General features: G+C 40.2%; 1 protein-coding gene across 3 annotated transcripts in view; it reads left to right on the top strand.

Annotated features, from left to right (window-relative positions):
- PHTF2 (putative homeodomain transcription factor 2) overlaps window positions 1-25,474 on the top strand; it is a 144,857-nt gene extending 119,383 nt beyond the window's left edge. For all 3 annotated transcript variants that reach the window (XM_015415078.1, XM_015415080.1, XM_015415079.1), the window contains 10 exons: window positions 1,133-1,291; window positions 3,653-3,871; window positions 4,050-4,178; window positions 8,310-8,582; window positions 12,600-12,731; window positions 16,893-16,979; window positions 18,314-18,469; window positions 21,197-21,292; window positions 22,714-22,839; window positions 23,971-25,474. In XM_015415078.1, the coding sequence (XP_015270564.1) occupies window positions 1,133-1,291; window positions 3,653-3,871; window positions 4,050-4,178; window positions 8,310-8,582; window positions 12,600-12,731; window positions 16,893-16,979; window positions 18,314-18,469; window positions 21,197-21,292; window positions 22,714-22,839; window positions 23,971-23,991 (1,398 nt within the window). In that variant the 3' untranslated portion in view covers window positions 23,992-25,474. The remainder of the gene's footprint in view (window positions 1-1,132; window positions 1,292-3,652; window positions 3,872-4,049; window positions 4,179-8,309; window positions 8,583-12,599; window positions 12,732-16,892; window positions 16,980-18,313; window positions 18,470-21,196; window positions 21,293-22,713; window positions 22,840-23,970) is intronic.
- Window positions 25,475-25,913: the final 439 nt, after the last annotated feature.

Below are 25,913 nucleotides of genomic sequence, written 5' to 3' on the forward strand. Positions count from 1 at the left end.
CAGCAGGAGGGAGGAGTTCATAAAATTTGTTTCAGTGACTGCAACTCTGCTGAAACCCAGGGACTCCTGTTTCTATGGCAGGTAATGGGATATACGTAATAGATGCTGGTTTTTTTCTGATTTAAACTATGACTTCTATTTACAGCATGGAATGTGCAAAGGCCATTTTCTGAAGCCATTTTGAAATGGAAATAATTTGATACAATTGCTCTGAGTTCCTTTGAGGAAAAGCAAGCTACACAGCTGATAATTTTAAAACATTCATTTGCATGATTTACTTCCACGTATTGCCACTTCAGAATATTGGCAATGCATGGAACAGTGTTAGTGTACTTAGTTCAAAATGCTTCCTCTTCCTAATATTTAAAATAATAAAAACAGTAATGTAGTAGTATCATGTTAAAATTTTGATTTAGCAACCATATTGGTATAGCTTATGGTGTGTTCTAATTCTAACAGGAAACACTACTACTGTTGATGTCTGAAAGAGAGCTGCTGTTTCCTTCAGTTGCTTACCATCTTGGCTTGTTTCAACAACTGTTATTATCCCAGCCAAGAAACTCCTGCATGTATTCAGCTTTGCTGCTGGATACGCTTAGTATAGCATCTTTACTAACATTTGTTTAAAAATGTGGAACTACTAGTAGCCATATAAATAGGAATATTTGCATTTTCAGCTCTCTCTTTCTGTGGCACAGAAAAATAACTAGCTATCCTCAAAAACAAAACTGAGGACATGCAAGTCCTCAACATAGAAGAAAGTCAGCAAGCAAACCAGAGGAGGAACTGATGTAATTATGTTCCTACTGCTTTTTTCCCCTCTCCGAGTTCATTGAGCAGTTCACCGTTAGTGTGTACAGATGGGCATTCTAGAATGCTGTACAAACATTGTGGTACCAAAAGGTACTTGTTCCGTTGACCAATCATGCATGGAATTTTTTAAATAGTTCTTAAATGATCAGTGCACAAATGATCCATTCTGTGAGACTTGTTGCCTTGTGGAGGTAAGATATTGCTTATGTCTTATTGTATCATTTTGAAATATACAGAGATTAATTGCAGTCCTTGCAAAGCTATAATTAGTACAAAAGCAACATAACTTTTACTAGCAGCTGACCCTTAATTGCCCTAGGATACTCACAGAACATTGGCAAACATATCTGATGAAGTTTCAAGTGAGGAGGGACCAGAAGCTGGCTATCACTTGCGTCGTAGTGCAGAACGTGCTTCCAACGATTGTGCTTTTCGAAACAGGAAGTCCCATCACTATAAGAAACATTACCCTGCAGAGGTAAGCTCTTGCACTGGTTCCAAACCAGGTTTTCTGGAAGCAGTAAAGTGTATGGTGCTGCTGTCATCCCTGTATGGCTGCCTGCTTACTGAGTTTGTGTATGGAGGTAAAGCCGATAGCTACCAAGAATAGAACCTTTTCAGCGGTGGTACTGAGAATAGCCTCCCTAGGAACATTCACTTGGCACATACTCCTTTTTCATTTTGACATCATCTTTTTATAGGTCTATTTAGAATTTTTATCTGAAAGAGATTTTAGTGATTCCTTGGCGGTGGTTCTACTGTTGTATATCTATTATTTCCCTGCTGTTTTGTTTGGCATTTGCTAACTTTAATGTGTTTTTATATTTTTGTCTTGTATACTAAATGCTTATTCTCTGTCTTGCCTGCTGTCAGGTGGAGAGGCAGGATATAAATGTTTGAAGTTAATAAATTAGGGGTGTTCTTTCCCGAGCACCTAGTTCTTTCCTTTGAAGTATATCTCATGTCCTGGGATTTGCTCATGCTTGTTATCCTTCAGTTGATCTGTCTGATACAGTTAGGGGCGAAGGCGGTCATGATCTCTTTTCTCAGAAAAGTGGGATCAATTCCTACTTCCAGACCTGTCTTTTCTTGTAGTGTGGAAGCAGTTTCCAGATGAGCTCTAGTGTGTTTATACTTGCCATTATCCAGGCCTTTCTTCTTTTTTCTTTTTATTTCCCGTCCACTCTCTCTTCCCTTCCCTTCTTTGCAATGAGCCTTAGCTAGGAACTTCTCAGGTTGTAAGTAGAATTGTGACCATTTGTTGCCATACCTGACTCCTTCCTTAAACGGTGGTGGTGGGGGGTGGCCTCAGGTTAAGCCCTGTCATCTTGACATTTTCTGAGGGTAGCACCCCTTCCTTCGCCTCCCAAGAGCTAGAGGCTTCCTAGTCATCCAGGGAAAAGGCCAGTTCAGGGGATCCACTCTGTTGTCTTATTGCTAAGGGACAAAATCTTTGGGAGTTAGCAGTATCCTCAACTGGGGGCAGAATTTTATTTTTTGCCGTCATGTTACTGCTGACTTATGGTGACCCCTGTGCGGTTTTCAAGGTGAGAGATGTTCAGAGGTGGTTTGCCAGTGGCTATTCAAATAGGCAAGAGGTGATATAGTTACAAATGGTGACCTGTCAGCAGGGAGAGGAGTGGGATACAAATCTAATAAATAAACTAAATTGACTGACTCTGCATCGCAACCTTGGTATTCCTTGGTGATCTCCCATCCAAAACTGTCTAGGACCAGCCTTGCTTAGCTTCTGTGATCTGACAAGATTGTGCTAGCCTGAGCTATCCAGGTCAAGGTGGGCACAGCATATCTATATCTCTGTTTCTCAGGTGGGGCCCCCATCCGGATATCTAAATCTGTGGGTTGGGGGCATATGTTGCCAAAACAGATATTTCTACAAATGTGGTAGGACCCCCTGGGTTTGCAGAAAAATCTGAAACCTTTAAAAAAGTACACTTTGGGGGAGGGTTGAAATTCCCCCCAAAATACCTCCTCCAGGCATCCATGGCAATAGCAGTGATGGGAGGAGGTGCCTGGGACCAGCAGTTGCCCCAACGACGACTGCTGCTGTGGTGAAGCTGTGGCAGATCTGGTAGTTGAGGCTGGGAGGTACACTGGACCTGGTGAGGGTTGTGACAGTGGGGGGGGGGCACTGTGGCATCAGCAGCAGAGATGGCGAGAGAGGCTGCAGTGGGCCTGGTGGCAAAGCCAGTAGCCACACTGTGTCCGCCAGCATTTTTAGTAATGGTGTGTGGGAGGGTGAATGGCAGCGGCAATGGCAGTGGAGGCAGAAGCTATGGGGGCCTGGCAGCAAAGCCAGGAGCCACACTGTGCCCCCACCGGTGTTGTTGGCAATGATGGCAGGAGTCACGGTAGCCCTGGGGACAAGAGAAGCAATGGGGAGGAGAAGAAGCAGCTGTAGTGCACCTGGCAGCAAGGCTGGGAGGTATGCCAGGCCAGTCGCCGGTGTCAGCAGTGTGTGTGTGTGTGGGGGGGGGGTGTTAGGAGCTGCTGCAGCTCCAGGGATGGCAGTAGTGATGGGGGGGGGATAAGAAGTTGTGCTGGCCTAGCAATGGAGGCTGGCAGTAGTGTCAGGCCGGTAGGCGGCAATAGGGTGTGTGACCAGCAGCCATGTCGTCCCTGGCAAGGGTGGTAAGTTAAGACGGGGAGAGGGATCCCTCCCACACAAGTATCACAGGTCACCAGTTGTAACTATATCATCCGTTGCCTATTTGAATAGCCATTACCTTCATCCTGTTCTGGGTTCACTTCTTTTTTAAGATTGCACTGTAAAACATGATAATCATCAGCATTTAGTAATATATAACATGTCTTCCAGGATATCCCTAAATCAGGCACTAGTTGCAGTTCACGGTGTTCGAGTTCCAGACAAGATTCAGAGAGCACAAGGCCGGAGTCTGAGACAGAAGACGTATTGTGGGAAGACTTATTACATTGTGCAGAGTGTCGTTCATCTTGTACCAGTGAAACAGATGTTGAGAACTCTCAAGTTAATTCATGTATGAAGAAAGAGTATAGGGATGATCCATTTCATCAGGTTGGTGTAATGAAAACAAATGTCACTCACAACTTGCCAAATCTGCCAGAACTGTGTCCGAAAATTGGATTAAATACAGTTTTAATGTAATTCTTGTGATGAAATATATGTGCTGATTTAGTGTTTGTCATGTATATAGACTCACTATATTACTGAATACCTTTCATTTTTTGGACAGAGTCATTTGCCCTGGTTCCACAGTTCTAACCCTGGGCTGGAAAAAGTCAGTGCAATTGTTTGGGAAGGTAATGACTGCAAAAAAGCTGATATGTCGGTACTTGAAATCAGTGGCATGATAATGAACAGGGTGAGTGTATTTTTAAAACAATCTTTATCCCACAGTAGAGATGTTGTTTTTCTGCATGGTTTGCATACTAAAGCTTGCAGTCCTAAACATACATATCTAAGAGCATGCCCCACTGAATAAAATGGGACTTACTTCTGAATAGACCTGTTTAGGATTGCATTCCTAAGTATATGGCTATACCTTGTTCGAATTCTTTAGGTTTTGTCTTGTTCCTTATGCAGTCATAAAACTGGATAAATGCAGAAAGCACTGTCCAGCACTGCCTCACTTAAATCGAAACAGATAACTATTACTAATCAGTATAAAAATGTAAAGCATCACTTTGATCTGTATCAGTCAGAAGTAGTAGTTTTGAGCAAATTAATTTGTTTTGTCAGTGAAACTAGATGCTGCCATCAATTAATACAGTCCTGTTTACCAAGCAGAGTTGACATTCACAAAGCTAGCTTTAGACTCAGCATAGACGTTAGAACATAAGAACATAAGAGAAGCCAATGTTGGATCAGGCCAATGGCCCATCTAGTCCAGCACTCTGTCACACAGTGGCCAAAAATACCAGGTGCCATCAGGAGGTCCAGCAGTGGAGGTTAGGAGTGTGCATTCAGATCTACTGCAGCCAAAAATATACACGAAAAATACCTTATCAGTATTTTTTCAGATATATTTTGGTTTCCCAAATGTATCCAGTTTTTTTTCCAGAAAAACCGGCGCGGGGGGGTGGAATCCTGAGAGAATCCCGGATATATCCAGGAATTATTGGTAGATCTGAAAACAGCAGAGAGGCAGGAGCAGATTGCTGTTTGTTGAACTTTTACTGCAGTCCCGCAGGACACAGTCTGCTAGCTGTGGCACAGCAGATCCCGGGGCCAGCTTCTCCTACAGCGTTGTTTAAACCGCATGTGTGTGGCGGGGAGAGACCTCCCTGTGGCACACAGATGCCGGGGCCAGCTTCTGGGCTGGCTTCTTCTTTTTTAACCAGTATTTTTCTTCTCGGGTCTATTGGACCTGGAAAAAATGGGGTTTCCAAAAAATCCCAGATCTGAATACCATACCAGTATTGGGATCAGCGTTTATTTCAGCAGTTCGAGACCCGAGTGTGCCGCATGATGGAGTGAGCTCCCGTCTCTAGTTCCAGCTCCTGCCCACCTAGCAGTTCGAAAGCAAGAAATTGCAAGTAGATAAATAGGTACCACTTTGGTGGGAAGGTAACAGCGTTCCGTGCACCTTGGTGTTTAGTCATGCCGGCCACATGACCACGGAAACGTCTTCGGACGGCGCTGGCTCTTCGGCTTTGAAACGGAGATGAGCACCGCAACCCTAGAGTCGGATTCGACTGGCTTTCGAGCAAGGGAACCTTTACCTTTACCCAATAGACATACTTCCTCTCCTCCACAGCCTCTAACTCCATCCTTTACTATAGATATGCTGGCTCAAATTCAAAGCAAAATGTCCTATGGATCAGTACTCCCAAGTGCTTCCTAAGAACCAGTTAACACCAGTTCAGAGCACTGGTCCATATGGCAGTAATCGGGATGTTTGAATATGTGGTAAGATTCTACCACAGGATGGAAGGTATCCACAGATGCAGCCAAGAACACATGTAGGATCTAAATTGGAAAGAAGATTTATTGAGGAGAGAACCTTATAAAGAAAGTAGAGAAGTGAACCAAACAGAACAAGAGAATAATACTGAGCACCAAGAAGGTGAGCCAGGAGCCCTGCTTACACATATGTCTAGGGAGGAGAGAGCTTGAGGGGGAAGGTTAAAAGGAAAGAGAACTGGAGAATCTGATCTAGTTGTCCAGCAGAGAATATACCCGTGATTACAACTGGGCAGCTACTAAATACCCAGGGAAGGAAAGGGAGAGCAGTATAGTGTGTGTCAGAGTCCTGAGCAGGTCTTGAGACATGGGAGGCATCCAAGAGTACACAAGCACACCTTTGAGGGGAGGATTCTTTCCACACTAATAAAGCAGACAGGTAGGGTTCTGAAAGAGAAGATGGAATTTTGGGGCCCAGAAGTGAATCCATGCTATATAAGACTGGGTTGTGGAGAATAAATCCAAACTGTACCAAACCTGGAAGTGACTGGGCCATAGTAAGGTTTTTCCTTTTGATTTATAGATTGATTTAAAAGGATATGCAAAAAACTGGCAGAACCTTGGGTCCAGACATAAATCTAACAAGAGAGCACTATATTGCTCTTAGTAGTATCTTATATGAATATGAAGAATATGCTAATAATGACAGGGAATAATCTTTTGTGGCAAAAGGCACACTGTTTTAACTGATGGAGTTGCTAAATTCTAATCTGATTACTAAATTCTGATCTGATTACTTCTGGTCTTCTGGGTGAGATGTTGCCTCATACTTCCTCAGGCTTTTCAAGCAATGACCTGTTCTCCTTCAGCTAAAGTGATCTGATTAGGATGTGGCTCAGTGTCCCTTGATCTTCTAACTTTGTGCTTTTATAGGCTAGCAATTTCTTGCACCTTGACCCAGGTTCGCATTGGGATCAGGAGGACAAATCTCAGCTCCAAAAACTGGGGTTTAAGGTGTTCTTTTTATTTTAACCAACAAATTTAATACTTAATTGGAACCACTTTTTAAAAACTTCCAGAAAGTTATCCCATTTGAGCTTCAAGATTTTTTGAGCATGAAATAGATACTGGGATGAATCTTACCAGCTTTTCTGCTGGGACAAGAAAGGAGTGATCTCACCAGATTCCTCTCCTCACTGTAGCCCTTGTCCCGCATGGCTTCCCCCCCCCCCCAAACATAAGTCTCACAGTCCACAGCATAACCTTGGTGGGGTGGGGGAACAAGGCCCTTCCACCTGCACCCGTAGAAGAGCTGAAAGAATCTGCCACAATCTACATTAGAAATGGCTGTGAGTAAAAATATGGCAAAAAAGACAAAAGGCACTTGCACCAACAATTTCATATAAAGCATCATATATAAACCAGAAATGGTCCCCCCCCCCGGACGAGACACCAAGGAATTTGAAAGATGGACAAAAGCAGGCATAACAAGAATAATCCATTTTTTAGAAAAAGATAAAATTATAGAAAAGAGCAAATTAGAACAAAAAATACAACACAAAGTACATTGGTATAAATATCTTCAAATAAAACATTTATTAGAAACACCCCAATTGAAGCAGACAAGGAAAAGACCCGTGACACCTTTTGAATTATTGCTCAATGAAGCAAAAGAACAAAACCCAGGTTTAATTACTATTTTATACCAAATACTAAATAAGGCAGATGAAGAAGAGAAAACATTATATCAGAAACAATGGTCTAGAGATTTAAATCTTGAATTAACAGAAGAAGACTGGGGAAAAATATGGAATGCCCCTAGCCAAATATCAAAAATCTTTACAGTTAAATGGCAAGCATTCAAAATACTGATTAGATGGCAAGTCACACCTATACTATGACATAGAATAAATTCTGAACACTCTCCTAGATGTCTAAAACAATGCGGTCAATTAGCAGACTACCTACACTGTTGGTGGTCATGTAAAACGATACAAAATTTTTGGGAAGAAGTACTTAAGGTGATTAAAGAAATGCTATCTATACAAATACCTCAAAAAACGGAAGTGATATTTTTGGGAAAATGGGATACAAACCAAATGACATCAAGACAGAGGGAAACTGCTTCTCTACTGTTAACAATAGCAAAATCAATGATAGCAATAGAATGGATAGGAGACAAACCTCCCACAGTGCAACAATGGCTCATAAAGATATAGGATTATTTTATTTTGAGTAAATTATCATTTAATTTGTATAAAAACTCTGCTACACAATATGAGAAAAAAGTGGAATCAGTTTGGTTTCCAATCATAAGTTATTTAATGGGAAAAGATATTCTTCCAAGGAACACTCTGTATCATAATATGATCTACTTTTAAACAAAGTTTATTGTGAACTGTTTGATGTATATGTTGGTTATGTTGTAAAATAAAATTATAAATAAAAAAGAAAGAAATGGCTGTGAGGTGGTATAGTTTACCTTTCAAAAGTATTAAAAACAATTGTTCAAATGGAGAAATGATAATAAAGAGTTGTTGTTAGTGTACATTATATTAAATTGTGTGTGTTTAAAATTTCTTATCTTTAGGTGAACAGCTATATACCAGGAATAGGCTATCAGATTTTTGGAAACGTCGTCTCTTTAATCCTGGGGTTGACTCCATTTGTATTTCGACTTTCCCAAGCTAAGGATCTGGAGCATCTAGCTACACATTCAGCTACCGAACTTATTACTATAGCATTTGGGTCAAATGACGACAGAATGGTTCTTTTCATGGTTATAATATGCTTTATAGTCCGTGTCTCCCTTGTGTGGATTTTCTTTTTTCTCCTGTGCGTGGCTGAGAGAACCTACAAGCAGGTAGGTGTAGTTCCAAGCTTCTCATGTTCTTTTACATGCTTCTGATTGGAATACAGATGTGTGTGTGTGTGTGTGTGTGTGTGTGTGTGTGTGTTAAGTGCTGTCAAGTTGCTTCTGACTTCTTGGGACCCTATGAATTAATGCCCTCCAAAATGTCCTATTGTTAACAGCTATTCTCAGTTCTTGCAAAATGAGGGTTGTGGCTTCCTTGATGAAATCAATCCACCTCGTGTTGGGTCTTCCTCTTTTTCTGCTGCCTTTGATTTTTCCTTGCATTATTGTCTTTTCCAGTGGCGCTTGTCTTCTCATGATGTGACCAAAGTGCGACAGCCTCAGTTTAATCATTTTAGCTTCTAGGGAGAGTTCAGGCTTGATTTGGTCTAGAACCCACCTATTTGTCATTTTGGCAGTCCACGGTATCCGTAAAACTCTCCTCCAACACCACATTTCAAAGGAATTTACTCTCTTCCTGTCATCTTTCTTCATTGTCCAACTTTCACACCCATACATGGTAATGGGGAATACTATGGCATGAATTAACTTGATCTTGGTCACCATTAAGTAATTTTGTGACTTAAGGATCTTTTCTTGCTCCTTCATGGCTCCCTTCCCAGTTGCAATCTCCTTCTGATTTCTTGGTTGCAGTCTCCCTTTTGGTTGATGATGGAGCCAAGGAATAGAAAATCTTGAACAACTTCAGTTTCTTCATTGTCAGGCTTAAAGTTATGTAATTCCCCAGTAGTCATTACTTTTGTCTTCTTGATGTTCAGCTGTAATTCTGCTTTGGCAATTTCTGCTCTTACCTTCATCAATAGTCATTTCAAGTCTTCACTGTTTTCTGCCACTAATGTGGTGTCATCTGCATATCTCAAATTGTTAATGTTCCTTCCACCAGTTTTCACTCCACCTTCATCTAAATCTAATCCAGTTTTCCTTATGATATTTTTTGCATACAGATTTAAGAGATAGGTAGATAAAATGCATCCTTATCTGACACCTTTGCCAATTGGAAACCATTCTGTTCTCCATATCCTGTCTTAACAGTGGCCTCTTGTCCAGAGTATGGGTTTCTGTGGCACACCCATTTTCTTTAAAGCCAACCATAGCTTTCTATGATCCACACAGTTAAAACCTTTGCTCTGATTTATAAAACACAAACTGATTTTCTTCTGAAATTCTCTTGTATGCTCCAATGTCCAATGCAAATTTGCCTCTTCCTTTTCTGAATTCAGCTTGAACATCTGGCATTTCACATTCCATATATGGTAACAGTCTTTGCTGTAAGATTTTAAGTGTCACTTTACTTGCATGCAAAATTAATGCAATGGTCCGATAGTTGCTGCACTCTTTGACATCTCCTTTTTTGGAACTGGGATCTAAATGGAGCATTTCCAGTCTGTGGGCTTTTGTTTTGTTTTCCTTATCTGTTGGCACAATCTTGTTAAGATTTTAATGGACTCCATTTCTGTAGCTTGGAATAACACTATTGATACCCCATCTATTACTGGTGATTTGTTTCTCCCAATTGCTCCCAGTGTAGCTCTTACTTCACTTTCTGAAACTGTAGGATCTTCTTCAAAAGATTCTTCTTGGAAGGAATATGTCATCCCTTCAACTCTTTTGTATAGTTCGTCAGTTAATGGATTCATGAGGTAATGGAAAAAATAACAAGAACTAATATCCCGTTTACTCCAGAGATACTGTTATTGAATATATTTCCGAAAGACTTTGATAAAGCAGATAGGTATTTGATAGTTCATATATCAACAGCTGCAAGGATAGTATATGCCAAATATTGGAAAATAATGGAAATACCAACAAAACAAGAGTACGTGAATAAACTATTTGAAACAGTGGAAAATGACAAACTGACACTTGAGACAAGAGCCGGCACAGAATGTAATTTTCAAAAAACTTGGAAGAGATTCTATGGCCCCGGTCACACGGGCAGGAAACTGCAGAGGAGAAGCGTGGCTGTTTGCCCTGGGGCAAACTACTGCGCAGTTACATGATCAGACCTCCTGTGGAGGTCCTGTGGAGGTACCGTGGAGGTTCCATGGCAAGGGAGAGGTGCCGATCACAGGACAAGCCGGCGCACAACGAAGAAGCGCGCGCCACGGCAAACTGTTTTTTATTTTTGTGTACATGACAAATGTGCATGCTCCGTTGGGTGCGCATGCGCATGCGCATCCACAGAGACTTGGACAAAAAACACACACCTTATTTGCAAGGGGACATGGGCGGGCGCCGGATGCCACTGGAAACGTGATCAGACGCCCGCCCTTGCCCCACAGTTTCCGGAAACTAGTACCTCCAAGGTACTAGTTTTTTGCCACGCAGTTTCGGCTGGAAGCCTCGGTTGAGCCACGGGAGTGCTACGTTTCCCAGATGTGCTGGTGAGATCGCGCCCGGAAACTCCGGCTGTTTTCCGTCTCACTTGTGTGGCTTCTGTTACGTGTGACCGCAGCCTATGATTGGTATAATGTAAATGCAACTGATAGATAAATGTAGTAATTTGAGAACACAGAAAATATAAGCTTAGTAAAATAGATAATGAATTTAGAAATTTAATAAGCAGAAGAAGTGATAAAAGTCTCTTTTCTTTTCTTTTTGTACAGGAATAGTCTTTGCACATTCTTCTTTGATAATATCTCTGGTTTCAACCCATAGTTGTTCTGGTTCACAGTCACTTGAACTTAGTAATGCAAATGTGTTCTTTACATGGTTTTAAACTCTTCAGGGATGTTGCTTAGATGTATTTTGACACTATGTTTTGGTGCTTTTCTTCAGTGTTATTCTAATTTTTGATATTAACAATTCATGATCTGTACTTTTGCGTCCTAGTCACCTGTGATTATCACCACATCTTGTCTCAGTGTGTGATCAATTTCTTCCAGGACACTTGCATAAAAACTTTCAATTTTTTGTTCATCAGCATCTGTAGTTGTGGCATAAACTTGAATGATGGTTATATTGATAGGCTTTCAGTGAAGTCTGATATTATGCAATCAGACTTCGCATTATAGCCCCTGACTGACTGCACTTCATCTTGCCTCACTATGAGCAACTCAGTTTAGTAAAACGCTTTGCTATTTTCTGACTGAAAATGTCCTAACGCAGTCCACTTTAGTTCGTTCACTGCCAAGATTGCGCTGTTTAAGCATTCCGTTTCTTATTTTACTATTTTGAGCTTATCTTGATTCCTAGTTCTCATGTTCCAATTATATGTGGCAAACAACCGTGGACTTCCATTTTGCATCCATTCACATCAACAACTGAACATTCTTTTGGCTTTAGCCAAGTTGCATTATTAAGAATAGCAGTAGTTGTCCTAGCTCTTCCCCAGTAGCTGATTGAGTGCCATCTGACCTGATCTTCCAGCACTGTTTCTTTTTTCATTTGGGATTGCCTCATCATAGCGTTTTTGGGGTAAGAATTGGTCAGAAGTGTTTTATCATTGCCTTCTTCAATGCAGTACTAACGAAGTTAGCTGTAGCATCACTGCCATTGTCTATGAAAGATCCTCCGCCAGTGCCACCTTCCACTACTGCTGCTGCCCCAATAGCTACCCTTTGAGGATTCCTCTGCCCCCATCATCATTGGAACTGTCTGTTCTGTTCTGCTGATGTGGTCGTTGATCCCCGAAGGGGTTGGATGCATCTTAGTCTGGTGTCTCAGCTGTGACCATCCTGCCTTGAGTGACTGCTAGGAGTTTAGATCCCTTACAGTATTACTCTCAGTTTTGCTGATACACACAACCCCCCCACCACAACCATGTTAAGATTTACATCCAAGAGGGAATACAGATACCTTACTATATTTTCAGTGTTTTTAAAGTATGGGATATAATGGTTGTGCCATCTTGTATTTGGTATGATTTATTGCATATACCGGTATATGTTGTACTTTGATTGAGCTCGTAGTGATTTCCGCCTATTAAAATAATTGAAGGCAGTCAGCATGTCTAAATAAGATTCTTTCCTGCATTATGTAATGCCTTAAAACATTTTTTTGCAGAGATTGCTTTTTGCCAAACTCTTTGGCCATTTAACATCTGCAAGAAGGGCACGAAAATCAGAAGTTCCTCACTTCCGGTTAAAGAAGGTGCAAAATATTAAAATGTGGCTTTCTCTCCGCTCATACTTAAAGGTTTGTACCTTTTCCTTCAACCATTAACATAGTTAGCCTATTTAATTGGTAAGCTGATAAATATACTTTGTTATATAGTATACTGGTTACATTGTTATATTCAATATTGTCTTGAATCTGGATTTTCCTTGTTTGTAGTTTTATATTTGTTTTTAAATGTTTACTTTCTCCGTGTGTGGGAGAATATCGTTAGTTAAAAGGATGGACCTTCCAAAATACTGGTTTGGTGGCTTACAGGGGAGAAACTTTCCCTATGGGCTATGCCAGTTATTTGAGCATTCTGGATATCAATTGACAGATAACACAACTTTTACTGTATTACTTCACTCAGTGAGAAATTAACTTATGGAATTCACTGCCACAAGATGTAGTAGTGATGACAACTAGGTTACATGGATTTAGGTCAAGACGTGTGTATGTCTTATCTATCAATATATATAGTGGTCTGATTATTGTTTTAGTGAGCTCCCCTGGTTATATAAATGCTGATGTTTATTTTTATTTTGTTTCTTTTAATATTGCTTGGACTTTAATTCTGCGTAAGCTGTTTTGTAGACCCAGTTGGTTTACAAGTGGGATAAAACATTTTGAAAAGAATTCTGTTTTAAATTTAGTACTATTCTTTATTTTAGTACAATTTATTTTTTTATAATCTTCAGATTAGCAAAGAGAAGCCTAATCAAGAGTCAGGGTAGGCTCTGGAATGCCTTTTCAACATCTCCATGCTTTTATAGATCAGCCAAAGATCAAGTTATGACCTCATCTGTAGTAAAACAGAAAAAGGACAGCTGCTGTCTGGCAGGAGACAGAACATGTAGAGCTGAAAGGCTATCACTGAATCTTTGAGTGCCAACCAAAAACATACAGCAAGTGCAATTTATGGAGTCTGAGAAATTCTAGTCTCATTGTCTGATTTTGAGTTAAAGCCAGTTTTTTGGTACATTTCATTATTTAAGCAGCTAATGAAAAAATAAACAGAACAAATTATTTCAGAAGAAACAATAATATTTTACAGGATATTTTTCAGTCTGTAATTAATTTAGCTACATTATACCTACAAATCACCCTTCGTGATTAATCCAAGGCTTCTTCCAGCTCCAATAGTTGTAAGAAAATTGTTGGCCTGTGGCTGTACCAGTAAAAAAAAGGAAGCAGTGTCCCAATAGAGCAGTTGCTAATTATTAGGAAGACTTCCAAGAGATATTTCTACAAAGCATTAGTGTCATACCAGCCTTCTACCATTCTAGGGAAAACCTTTGTGTTAAGTGTTATTGACACCTGTTAGTATGATGTAAGTGGCCACAAGTCTTTAGGTGCTGCAGGACGGCTCATGTTTGAATCTGGTGACTTTGTCTTGGTTCTCTGCATATAACAAGTAAAACGACTACCAGGCCCATATTTTGTTCTGACTGCCCCTTTCATTCTTGTGGAAAATAGCAGTACTTTGTTTTTGTGGGAAAAAGACAGCAGTGAATAGTTTAGCAGCTTTTTGTTCTCTCAAAGGATAAAAATATCTAAAAATACAATTTGAGAGCCTGGCATTTGAATTTTAAACTGGTGGATCCTGTCACTCCAAACTGCCATGCTAACCTTTCTCTGGCATGTGTTTGTGTGTTCTCCCTCAATAAGAATTGCAGAATATTTACTGGCCTTATTTATGATGGAATATTTGGGTAATCCAGCCAAGGACTGTCATTCTCTGATTCAAAAACTATTGTGATTTTTGGGGTGAAGGTCTCAGTATCTTTCTAAGCAACTGAAACCATGTCAGGTGTGTCCCTTGTATTCCTAAAATAAGACATTTCCTTGTTAGACCAGCTGCCTTGTTTCATAGTGTTTTCTTACATGTTCTTATTGTATATTTTCCCCAGTCTCCAAACGGATAATTATATTCTCTACAGCAGCTCCTTTTACAGTAAATGGATCTCCTCCCTCCACAATTCTGTTTGTTTGTTGTGGGAGATAATGTAGTTCTGTAAGCTATAGAACTTTGAGAGAGGTTTTCAGGAGAAGGAAGCACAGTTACAGTTTGAGATGTAGTGATGCAGACAGTGTGCAGAGAGAGAGATGGAAATGTCCTATAAATATTTTCTTGAGCAGGGGTGGAAAATGGTCAGTAAAATCAGTAAAAGTCCGTTTTTTCATCTTGGTCAGTAATTTGTCAGTTTTTAAAAAAAAATAGGTCAGTAAAGTCAGTATTTCTTTGATTTTTGTGAATGCAGTTTGTGTTTTTTTGTTTTCATTACTGCAGTTTGGGGAAAACATGATGACTTCCCAGTGAGAAGGCAGATTGTTTTTAGTTCAGTTATGAAGTACTTTAAGGACTTTGTTCCTAAGAGTAAAAGTGATTTGGTGAAATCTTCCACAACGTATAGAAACATAATTCACCTCTCAATACACGAGACAATGAAGCAGATGTGATTTTTTTTTTGCATGAGTGCCCGCTTATTTACAAAGTTCACTGGAGTGTTCCAGAAAGAATAGCCTTTGGTGCATGTGATGCACAGTGAAGTAAAAACACAAGAATTTGTAAGAGTTCAGCACCGTTGTCTCTTGAAGCCTTCAGTGGTGAGCACTACATACCTGTGAGAGAAGTAATCAGTGAAAGTAGAATCTGTGACGAGCTGGAAAAACTTTTTGAAAAGGAACAGCTACTCTTTTTAACAGGAGCAAATAAACATTTCATAGCAGCCTGCAAACACCTTTTAAGACTTGAAGATGAAACTGCCAGTGAAACTTGCCGCATAGATACACACTGGAATCAGTTCCTTGAAAAGGCACACCCATCTAGAGATCCAAAATACCCACTAGTTACCAAGGTTATCATTATTGCATGGTAGTGGGGACATAGAAAGAGGGTTTTCAAAAACTGGACGCATTTTGACCGAAAGGGCCTGGATGTCTGAGAGAACTTTGAATGCCCACCTAATCATCAAAGAAACTTTATATAATGTATATGAAAACAATGTATACCATGTTAATATCACACAGGAGCGTTTATAGATGGCAAGAGCACTTCATGTTCATTACAAGCAATATTGTGATGAACAGTGTGTCATTAAAGAGGGGTAAAACAAAAAAGAAAAGAAAGAGGGGGGAAAGGCAGAGGAGTTAGGTTTAAGAAGATAGACAGTGAAAAGGAAGAGAAGGGGAGCAAAGAGAAGGAAGAGAAGGAAGCAAATCTGAAAAGGCTGAGACAGCAGAACGAGAAGAGGATGACTGCTCAAACGTTGCTAAATGATGCAACAAAACATGACAAGGAGGCTGCTGAGAAAAAGGGTATGGTGGGATTCAACACAGCACAGCTCATGCTAGAAGGAGTGGAGAAAGCAATGGAAGAAGACAAGAAGAAAAAAATGCTTGCGGATGCAGTGCAGAAAACTGTTGAGAAACAAAAGAGTTCGTTAATAACTTCTTTTTTCATCAAAAAAACAAACATAAAGTAAAAGCAAAGACAAATCTTACCTTACAGTGATTATGTTTTGTTGTCATAATGATTAGTTTTTGTGTGGTTTCTAATATGTTTTGCTGTTTTATTATCTACAGTATGTGATTATTTTTAAAAGCAAATCTTTTTTGCCTTAAATTTTGTACAGTAATGAAAACATTACCTTGTCTTCATTTTAAAACATTCAATAAAAAGTTGTGCAATCCTTTTCTCTGGATCACATCTGACTTTGGTGCTGGCGGAGGCCAGATAATAATCATTTTTAATGAAGTCCTAGTTTTACTTTTAAAACACTAGCTTATCAATAGGCTGACATTATATTGTTCAGTAATTTGTCAGTTTTTTGTCTGTATTTGGTCAGGTTTTTTGGAATTTTGGTCAGTAAAATCAGTATTTTGACTCTCTGACTAGTTTCCACCCCTGCTTGAGCCGCCCTTTCTCCCTCCTTGCTGATGCTAAATGTTCATACAAATTAAACCCAGTTCCTTTAAATTTTCAGTTGTAAATTTTAATACCTTGTTTTAAAAAGTTATCCATTTTTGCATGATATGCATCTGGACGTATTTCATTTGTTCCATATAGATAGATTCAGGTGGGTATCCGTGTTGGTCTGAAGTAGCAGAAGTGGCACCTTTAAGTTCAACAAAGTATAAGTTTTTGTGTCCAAGCTTCTTTCATAGTTTAATGATTGTTTCCCTTTGTTTTGTTTTCAGCGGCGAGGTCCTCAACGATCAGTTGATGTAATAGTCTCATCTGCTTTTTTGTTGACAATTTCTGTTGTATTTATCTGCTGTGCACAGGTAAGGAAAATTTGACATGTTACTGATCTACATCACGATTGAAAATCTTTAAAACTTATGAACATATATACAATCATATGAAGCTTCCTTATACCGAATCAGAACATCAGTCCATCAAGGACAGTATTGTCTACCAAGTGTGTGCAAAAAAAATGGTAATTTTTGGGTTTGGGTATATTGAACCCAAAAACTAATGCTATTTCCTGATATTTGGTATTTCCTGATATTCCTAAATCGGTATTTCCAGATATTCCTGATATTCAGGGTTCCTGAAATTTTTTGGGAACTCATCACTTGGAGAAGGTGTTCCAACACCTTCTTACTGCTTGGGACTCCATTTCAGAACTCACTGCTCGGGACTCCATTCACACATTTAAATGCCTTTTGCAAGTAATGCCACATAAATGGAGTCCCAAGCAGAGTTTACTCACACGGCGCAGCTTGAAAAAGACCAAACGCACACCCCTGTTGTCTACTCAGACTGATAGTGGCTCTCCAGGGTCTCAGGCTGAAGTCTTTCACATCACGTCCTACCTGGTCCTTTCAACTGGAGCTGCCAGGAATTGAATCTGGGACCTTCTGCATGCAAAGCAGATGCTCGTCCACTGAGCCATAGCCCTTTCTCCTAAACGTACTTTGAAACAAGTTAGGCTGCAAGCTTTGCCACTGGAAACTGTACATGCAGCTCCCTCCACATGGCCAACACAATTTTCATTTTGTACACAATCATGAAATGGGAGCAGGTATGGAGGAGTAGGAGGAACTGATACAGCTGTTCACATGATCAGCTGCAGGCTCCTAAATTGCCTGCTCTTTTTTGCTCAGTTTTATGTTTTACGAGAACTGTGGAAGGTGGTGCCCAAAGGAGAGGCACATGACAAGCCAGAGGGGGCCTGATATCCAGAAGTGGACACTCCCTTTCACAGCCAACCAGCTATGTGGCTTCCAGCTCCATAGAGGAATCACTGCTTGTTTGGCTAGGAATGTTTTGTTTGGGCATCCTGCCGTTGTATATGTAGAATAAGGAGCCAGTGAGAAATAAAGTTATATTTAATTCCTCCCACTCATGTTTGTTTTGCTCTTAGTGAGCCATTCACCAGAAGGAAGGCCTGAATGAGCCACACAAAAGCTCAAGGGCCCATGAACAAGGTTGTATTCTTACAGAGCTTTGTGCATTTCTGTGGAACATCTGCAGGAGAACTTCGTTGTGAATTGTCCCCTGTACCTTATTAATACAGATTAACTTAAGCCTTATGAAATTTAGGCATTAGAAATGCTAACCTATATTTTTAATGTCATCCCATTCAATTTGCTGTTTCCTTTTTTTCTGTCAGCTGCTTCATGTGCATGAGATCTTCTTAGACTGTCACTACAACTGGGAACTAGTAATCTGGTGTATTTCATTAACTCTGTTTCTTCTACGATTTGTTACACTTGGATCTGAAACAAGCAAAAAATACAGCAATACCTCAATATTACTTACTGAACAGGTGAGAACTCTTCTGCTAGGAGAGATGACCCCATTCCAAAATGAGGAAGATCCACCTTGCTAATTTAGAAATTGAATACAAGAAATTCTGAACTGTCATCGATCACATGCAGAGAGATTAGTTCAGTTCTGTACAAGCCACAGGTTTATGGTGATTTGTATAGTCACACTTGCTTCATAAAACTCAAGCCTATAATATCGTATGTACAGATTGCCAATGTGTAAGATTAAAATACAGACTTCTTAAGTTGTGAACACATCTGCAAATGTATTTGGCTGTTTAAAGGAAGCAAAGATATTGTTGCTTAAAGTTTTGGAGATGCCTGCTTTTCAGTGGACCATGCATGCAGTTGTCTGAAGTCACAATCTTCTCAAAGTAGACTGCTCTCCAAAAAAGACTAATCATAAATATTATTATCATTAAAATGGCTTTTCTTTCTCCAGTATAGAGGGACAACAGTTGGACAAGTTTGGGAATTTTGTCAAGGGATTCCCAAAGCAGATGACACAATACATAGAAACTAATAGATTGTATGGTATAAAATATAACATGCCACATTCTTAGTTTGTTTTTCTTGGTAGATCACTTAATTTCTGGCTATTTTACATTTGTCTGCAGAACTACTTGCAGAATTTATAGCACAGCATTGCTAGAGTTGATTGAGAAGTTTAAGTTTTGATCTTTATAATCACTGTTTTCAATAAACAGTCCCCCATTTTATGGATTCCAAAGGCATTTGAGTGGAAATTTTGGACAAAAGTTGAAATTCTATACCTATGACATTTAATGAATGATGACAATGTTCTTTGTGGCTTTTGAAAAATTCCATGCTATCTGGGATCGTTACAGTATCACTCTTTACAGCCACATCTTGTTTTAACCAAATCCTTATCCTCATTGTTGCTGTGTATTGGAATCTTTGTCAACTAATAATAATTCTGTTATTTCAGGTAAAACATTAAAAACAAACCTAGTTGTATCTTTCGACACTCTTTGACAAATCTGGACAGAATGCTCTAGTTATGCTTAGTTACTCCCTCAATAAATCATAGCCTTATTTTATACTGTTATGCAAAGCGAAAAGGGAGAAAGCAGAGCCCTTTTGTAACCCTTTCAGTGCCTCTAGAATAGGACTGCCAGATTCATTATGCTTTCCCCTTAAGACAGAAGGTGGAGGAAAAGCTTTCTTGCCCATTTTGCTCTCCACATAGCATAAACTGATGGATCAGCCCAATTCCCCTTATCTGCAACTCTAGCAGACAAGCTGTAGGTATATTCTGCTTTTCATTAGAGTTACCAAGGCAGTTGCTAGAAGTGTAATACTAGCCATGTATTTTAATATTTTAATGTTAATATTTTATATTTATTTGTTTTTATGTTGTTTTTACCTTATTGGTTTTAATGTTGTTAGTCACCATGAGACCCTTTGAATGAGTGGCAGCCAGTGTTCCCTCTAAGCTGTGGAGTCTTGTGAGCAAAAATTCTGCTTTGTGAGCTACTGGCATTAAAGTTATGAGCAAGTAATTTGGCTACTGCATAAATTAGTTTGCTCTGGAGCCATCTTTCCTGAGCTAAGACAAAAATGTGTGAGCCAGAGGCTAAAAGACTGTGAGCTAGCTCACACTAACTCAGCTTAGAGGGAACACTGGTGGCAACTAAAAAATCTAATAAATAAATTCTAAAATCTAATAAAGAAAAGTGACAGTGGCAGATCTTTGTGCTAAGTAGTATTTGCTGCTAAATCCCTATGTAATGCTACAAGGAGCTGAATATGCCTTTCTGCTCGTGCACTTCTATCCAAACCATATTTTTAGCTCTAATCCCAGTAAGGAATAAAACATCCTTGAAGAAGTGGCTTCAGACAGAAAAACGTGGTCAGAGAAGGGATTCAGTTTCCATCTCCCACCCATACGCACTTCAAATTGCTTTTCCCTGACTCCTTTATAAGGAATTAACAGGATTCATATTGAGTCCTCCTGTCACCATTGTGGCTGTGTTGGAGCAAAGAGTAATGTACCAAGAATTTCCAATGTGTAAGCAACTTTCAATAAATGAAAGCACCACGGGATAATAGCTAAGCCTGGTGGAAGGACTTTTTTCCTCCCAACTTAAGGGCTTGGATCCAGACTAAATTCCACCGGTTGGGAAGCCTGGGGCAAGTGGCATTCTGTCCTCCTTCCCCACCACCCTTGCAGCAGAGTACTTGGCCGAGAGAGTGAGGAAGCCTTGGGCGAGTGGTGTGCTGCCCTCCTCCCGGCCTTCCTCCCTGAACCTCAGCTTGGCTGCTGCCTTGGGCTTCTTGGCCAGTGGTGCCTTGGCATGGGGGGTAGCTGCTTGAGCACGCTGGGCAGGCAGAGCTGTGCAGCGTGGTGGCAGCAGGCCTGGCAAGGCCAGTGGGACAGGCAGGGCAGCAGCCTCTCCAGGGTTGCCTCTCAGGCTGGCACCTTCCCCCCACAGTCACTTCCTGGTGCCTACATCACGTGCCCCCACACAGAATATTTTCAGGCTACGGGGCTGGGCTGGCCATGTGTAGGGCTTATTAGTTCTTGAAACACTTGGCCTAGAGCAAGAGGACATAATTTCTAAAATGAAAGGCACATTGCAGTTACTCAGTGAAGAGGGGAAAACATTCTCCATGCTTGACATTATAGGAGCAGGTCATTGACCTGTTAGAGTTAATCTATATGATAAAGTTCTGTTTAGGAAAGCTATATTTTTCTTTGCTAGATAAATCTGTACTTGAAAATGGAAAAGAAGCCGAACAAGAAGGAAGAGCTGACGCTAGTGAATAATGTTTTAAAACTGGCTACAAAATTACTCAAGGTAAGAATAAAAATGGAGCGCTAGCGTGCATACCTGTACATTGATGTTGCTTAACAAGGCTTAACAAGGCCTTCGTGTTTCTATTTTATTGTGTATCTTAGCTAAATATACTTGTAGTTTCTAGTCTGCCAGTTTAAATTTAATTTTATTAAAGCCTGTCCACCAGAGGTCATTTCGGGGGGGATCACGGGGGATCGCAGTTCCCCCGGGTGAGGTACGGGGGGCGGGGCACATGACGAAGCCCCCCCCCTGCTTCTGGCCACCCCGCTTCTGGCCCTCATTCAGCCAGGAGGAGGCAGGAGAAGAGGGAGGGTAAGTTGCTTCCTCCCTGCCTGGGGCCAGGGAGGGCCTTCGCGGGGCTTCCTTGCACTCCCGCCGGCCTTGCAGGTCCACCGTTGGGCCCCTCATGGGGCTCAGCAGTGGAGCTGCAAGGCCGGCAGCAGCGGCCGGGACTGTTGGGGGCGGGGTGTGTGGCCTTATGACACACTTCCGGTGATGTCAGGGGGTGTGGCATATGCTAATGAGTTATGCTAATGAGTTCCCCTAGCTCTTTTTCTATGAAACGACCCCTGCTGTCCACCCGTTGAGATCACCACTGGAGTCCCTCCCTCAGAAGTGAGGCAGGTGTCAACTAGAGATAGGGCCTTCGCAGCACTGCCCCACCCCAAGCATGCTTCATCTTTGAGATGCCATGTGAATCCTGTCCTGTCTACCCAGACCTTTGATGGTTAGAGTTTTTTTGTTTGTTTTTAATATCCCTGGTACAGTTTTTTTAATGGTTTGGAGTTTTTATTGCTCCTGTTTTAAATTGTTAATTTGATTTTATATTGGGTCTGCTTTTTTCATTGTAATGCAGTTCACGGTGGTTGTATATTTTTATAATCTAAGTGCTGTGTCCCATAGCTCAAGGCGCTTTAACGAATTGACATAAATCTGGTAACAAAATGCTACATCAGCTTTTTCCTGCTTTTTCTTATACTGTTCTTTTCCTCCTTGATGCTTCCAAATGATAGGAAAGAAGTCAGGGCAAGCCACTACCATTAATGCTATGTGAATGTTTCCAAATGTAAACGACAGCCACTCTCTTTTATACACAGTCTTTGGGATACACATCTAAAACTGTGTGCCCAAGGGTGACTTTGTCTTCTATCTATCTTTTAAAGTGTAATGCCTTTTTAAAAAGCCAGGATTGCACATATGGATGTGGAGGAAGTTCTGTCTCACATAGTCAAGTCTGGGATTTGCCTTTATTGTGGTATATTCATCAGATCCAACTGTGGCATATTCATCAGTAAAAGTAATTACTGCCATGGGAGAGGGATATGGAGAAAATCTGGTCAGAAGGAGGACTGTTTGTCTGAACCCAGTGATTTACAAGTTATAACCCTACCTGTATAAATATTTTTTTTCCTCATTGCTAGGAGCTGGACAGTCCCTTCAGGTTATATGGCTTGACAATGAATCCTCTGCTCTATAACATCACTCAAGTTGTCATTCTGTCTGCTGTTTCTGGTGTTATCAGTGATTTACTTGGATTCAACCTAAAGGTACTAACTGTGCACCAGTATTTTTGTTTTCTTAAGTAGTCATGTTAAAGACCACACTAACGTCATTTTAATATTTATTTTATTTTTATTTTATTTTTACATTTGTATCCTTTGTATTACTTCAGGCATATTATTTAGTAAATTAATTTCCTCCAACATAGGCGTAATCTTCGTGGGGGCGGCGGGGCTTCAGCCCCCGCCGAAATTTTCAGGAAGCTGCTCAGCCTCCCCCGGGAGCCACCCTTGCTCCTAGCAAAGCAATGCCTCTGGCCCAGCCCCAGCCCCCCCCGGGAAATTGGAAAGTCTACACCCTTGTCCTCCAATACTAGTAGTTTTCATTTTGAAATATGTTATAAAGAGGCAAGCCTCCCTTGAATTACAAACCTCAGTTATTTGCATTAATGTATTTGCTTGGAACCTGTTCATTTGGTGGCAGTACAGCACCCACTTATTGTCAGTTTGGTACTTCTGGCTTCTACTGTGTATGTTTGCCACTCAGACCTGCACTTCTCAGCCTTACTCAGTGTTAACTTTTAGATGTTAGCATTTAGATGTTGTGAACAAACCTCTGTTGGTTCATGAAAAGCACAAATATGGTTTGTGGATGTGCTTATGCAACACTTGCCTCCTCTCCTCACAAGTTGAGCAGGATTAAAGAGACCCAGATTTCAGAAGCCCTGAATCCAGTTTGCAGTGATGTCTGGATATGGTCACCCAAGCAAAAATTTGGTTTCCCACCCCCCTCAAATCAAGAAAAGACTTTGCACAAGACACAGAGGGGGAGTGAGGGAGGGCATAAGTGCAACTAGAAACCGTGTTTCACCAAGCAGAGGGATGCAGCCCTTGATGCAAGAAATGGGGGGAGAGAGAGAGGTGGATTAGTACTGCTATAGTTCTGACCACTATGGCAAAGTAATTGTGGTTATACAACAATGTTTGTGGTTTTGAGACCCTTTTTGATCTCTGTTTAAAGCTGTTAAAACTTAGTTTGTGTTGGGTTTATTGCTGTGAAATTACCTCTTTGTGCACTATCCTAGCATGGAGGAGGGAGTTCTACCAATAAAATACAAATAGCAAAGCTGCAGTTGGACTTAAGACCTGAACTAATTTTTGTGCTTTCTCAACTTTCAGCTCTGGAAGATTAAATCCTGACATTTTGCAAAAAAAGGAACCAGACACAATCCTCTGCAAAAGAGAACCGATTGACTCAGCTGCCTCAGAGCATTTGCTGATTCTGTGTTCAGATGTCATGCTCTCTTTAAGGATATTGTTTGAAAATTTGAGGTGTTTACATATGACTGTTTTGTGCAATCTCTGTATTTATTTTACCTTTTCAATTTTGTAAACTGTTTTAGCTGACATTGTATTTTATTTTGAAACACTGATGTGCTTTGAAAGGGTCAAAATGGGTATCCAGGTATTGGTCATTCGAAACTGATCAAATGTGCTTCATTTCCCCCCCCTTAGAATGGATCCCGATGTGAGGCTTTTATACTTCTGAAGTTCTCATTACAACAATGTCATGCTGAAGTCATTATACTGAATACATACTATAAAATGTTTAGAACATTTCATTGTGAACCACCCTTTTGGGGTAGTATCAGAGCACCAGCATATTGTTGGTTACAGTAGAAAGTGACATTTACTGTAATAACAATGCAGTAGGCCAGGTAACTGAAATTTATTTATATATGTATGTAAGTATGTGTCCTAGAGCCAGCAGGTGTTGTTACTGATGTGATTCCTGGATTCTAAAATACTGAGCTGAAGTTAAAACTTCACTGAATATTAGTAAGGTATTACGTAGCAGGTCAACAAGTGCTCTTTTATAACATTTTTATTAGAGCAATAACGATAAACTGTTACCATGCTGTAAGATATTTTGATAAAAAATAGCTATAGTATTTATTTGAAACACTGGGCTGTTTGCACAGCTTTGGCTGTGACGCTCAACATCTGCACTTTTATTGTTACTTTTAATAATGATCTTTATATATACTAAATGGAATATATTATGGTGAACTGTGGTGCAATAGTGTTACCTCTGAAGGATGGATATTTAGACTTTGAGAGAGACAGAGACATTATGTATGCTCAAGATAGTTGCTGTACATCGTAGTATATGTGACTTATACCACACATTGAAAATAACAATTATGTGTATGAAATTATAGCTCTTTTTAAAGATTAAATCCTAAACTTGTTCAGGAACAAGTGTGGCTGATATTAATAGAAGGAAACATTCTTGGATTTCCAGATTACAATCCTGTCTGCACTTCAGAGTAACCGTATTTAACTTGGTGGACTTACTTCTCAATAAACACAGGTTCAGACTGCTACATTGTGATCCTAACTTTCTAGTTTAGCCTTGTTGATTTCTATGGATGGGAGAAAATGCTTTCAAGGAATGAGACCCAGTTGTACCCAGATGCCATTTGATACTAATGTTGTTTTAATTTTTTTTAGCAATTATAGGTAATAGTAGCTAGTGCTGTCCTTTCTAATAAGTAACTAATTTTTAGTTATTTAGTTAATTGCTTAGTTTGAACTCTAATAATGCCTGCAGAGAGAGTCACCTTGATGTAGAGATGTGGTGCTGTGATGCATCAAATGCTTACTGTGTACATTCAGAGCATCCTTGTGCACATTTGAGTTGTCTCATTCATTTCAATAGTGTGGTCAGCTTTACATGCAGAAAGATATGTAGACACCAAGCTGCCTTTCCATTGATATGAGTGTGGTTGCCCACATGAACGGTAGCTCTGTGTGCTTTACAGTCCACAGGAGGATCTTGATTAGGGTCACTGCATCTGCATAGACAGATCTGGTTTAGGTATGTTGTGGTATCACTGTTCTGTGAAACAGTATCAGTTTATGTTTAATAAGGTCAAGCTGAAAATCCTTTTACTCTAACTAGTTCGTGCTACCCTGTAAAATCATAAGAGGAAGTTATGATAAAAGGGACAATATTATCATACAGAATATTCTGCATTGGGGAATGTACATTGTGTTTACCAGTCTCCAAATCTATTTTGTGGACTGTAACAGCAGAAAACAGCATGCTGATTAAAAAA

This window comes from Gekko japonicus, unplaced genomic scaffold (genome assembly GCF_001447785.1).
Source record: "Gekko japonicus isolate JY-2015 unplaced genomic scaffold, Gekko_japonicus_V1.1 scaffold5, whole genome shotgun sequence".
Taxonomy (NCBI): domain Eukaryota; kingdom Metazoa; phylum Chordata; class Lepidosauria; order Squamata; family Gekkonidae; genus Gekko; species Gekko japonicus.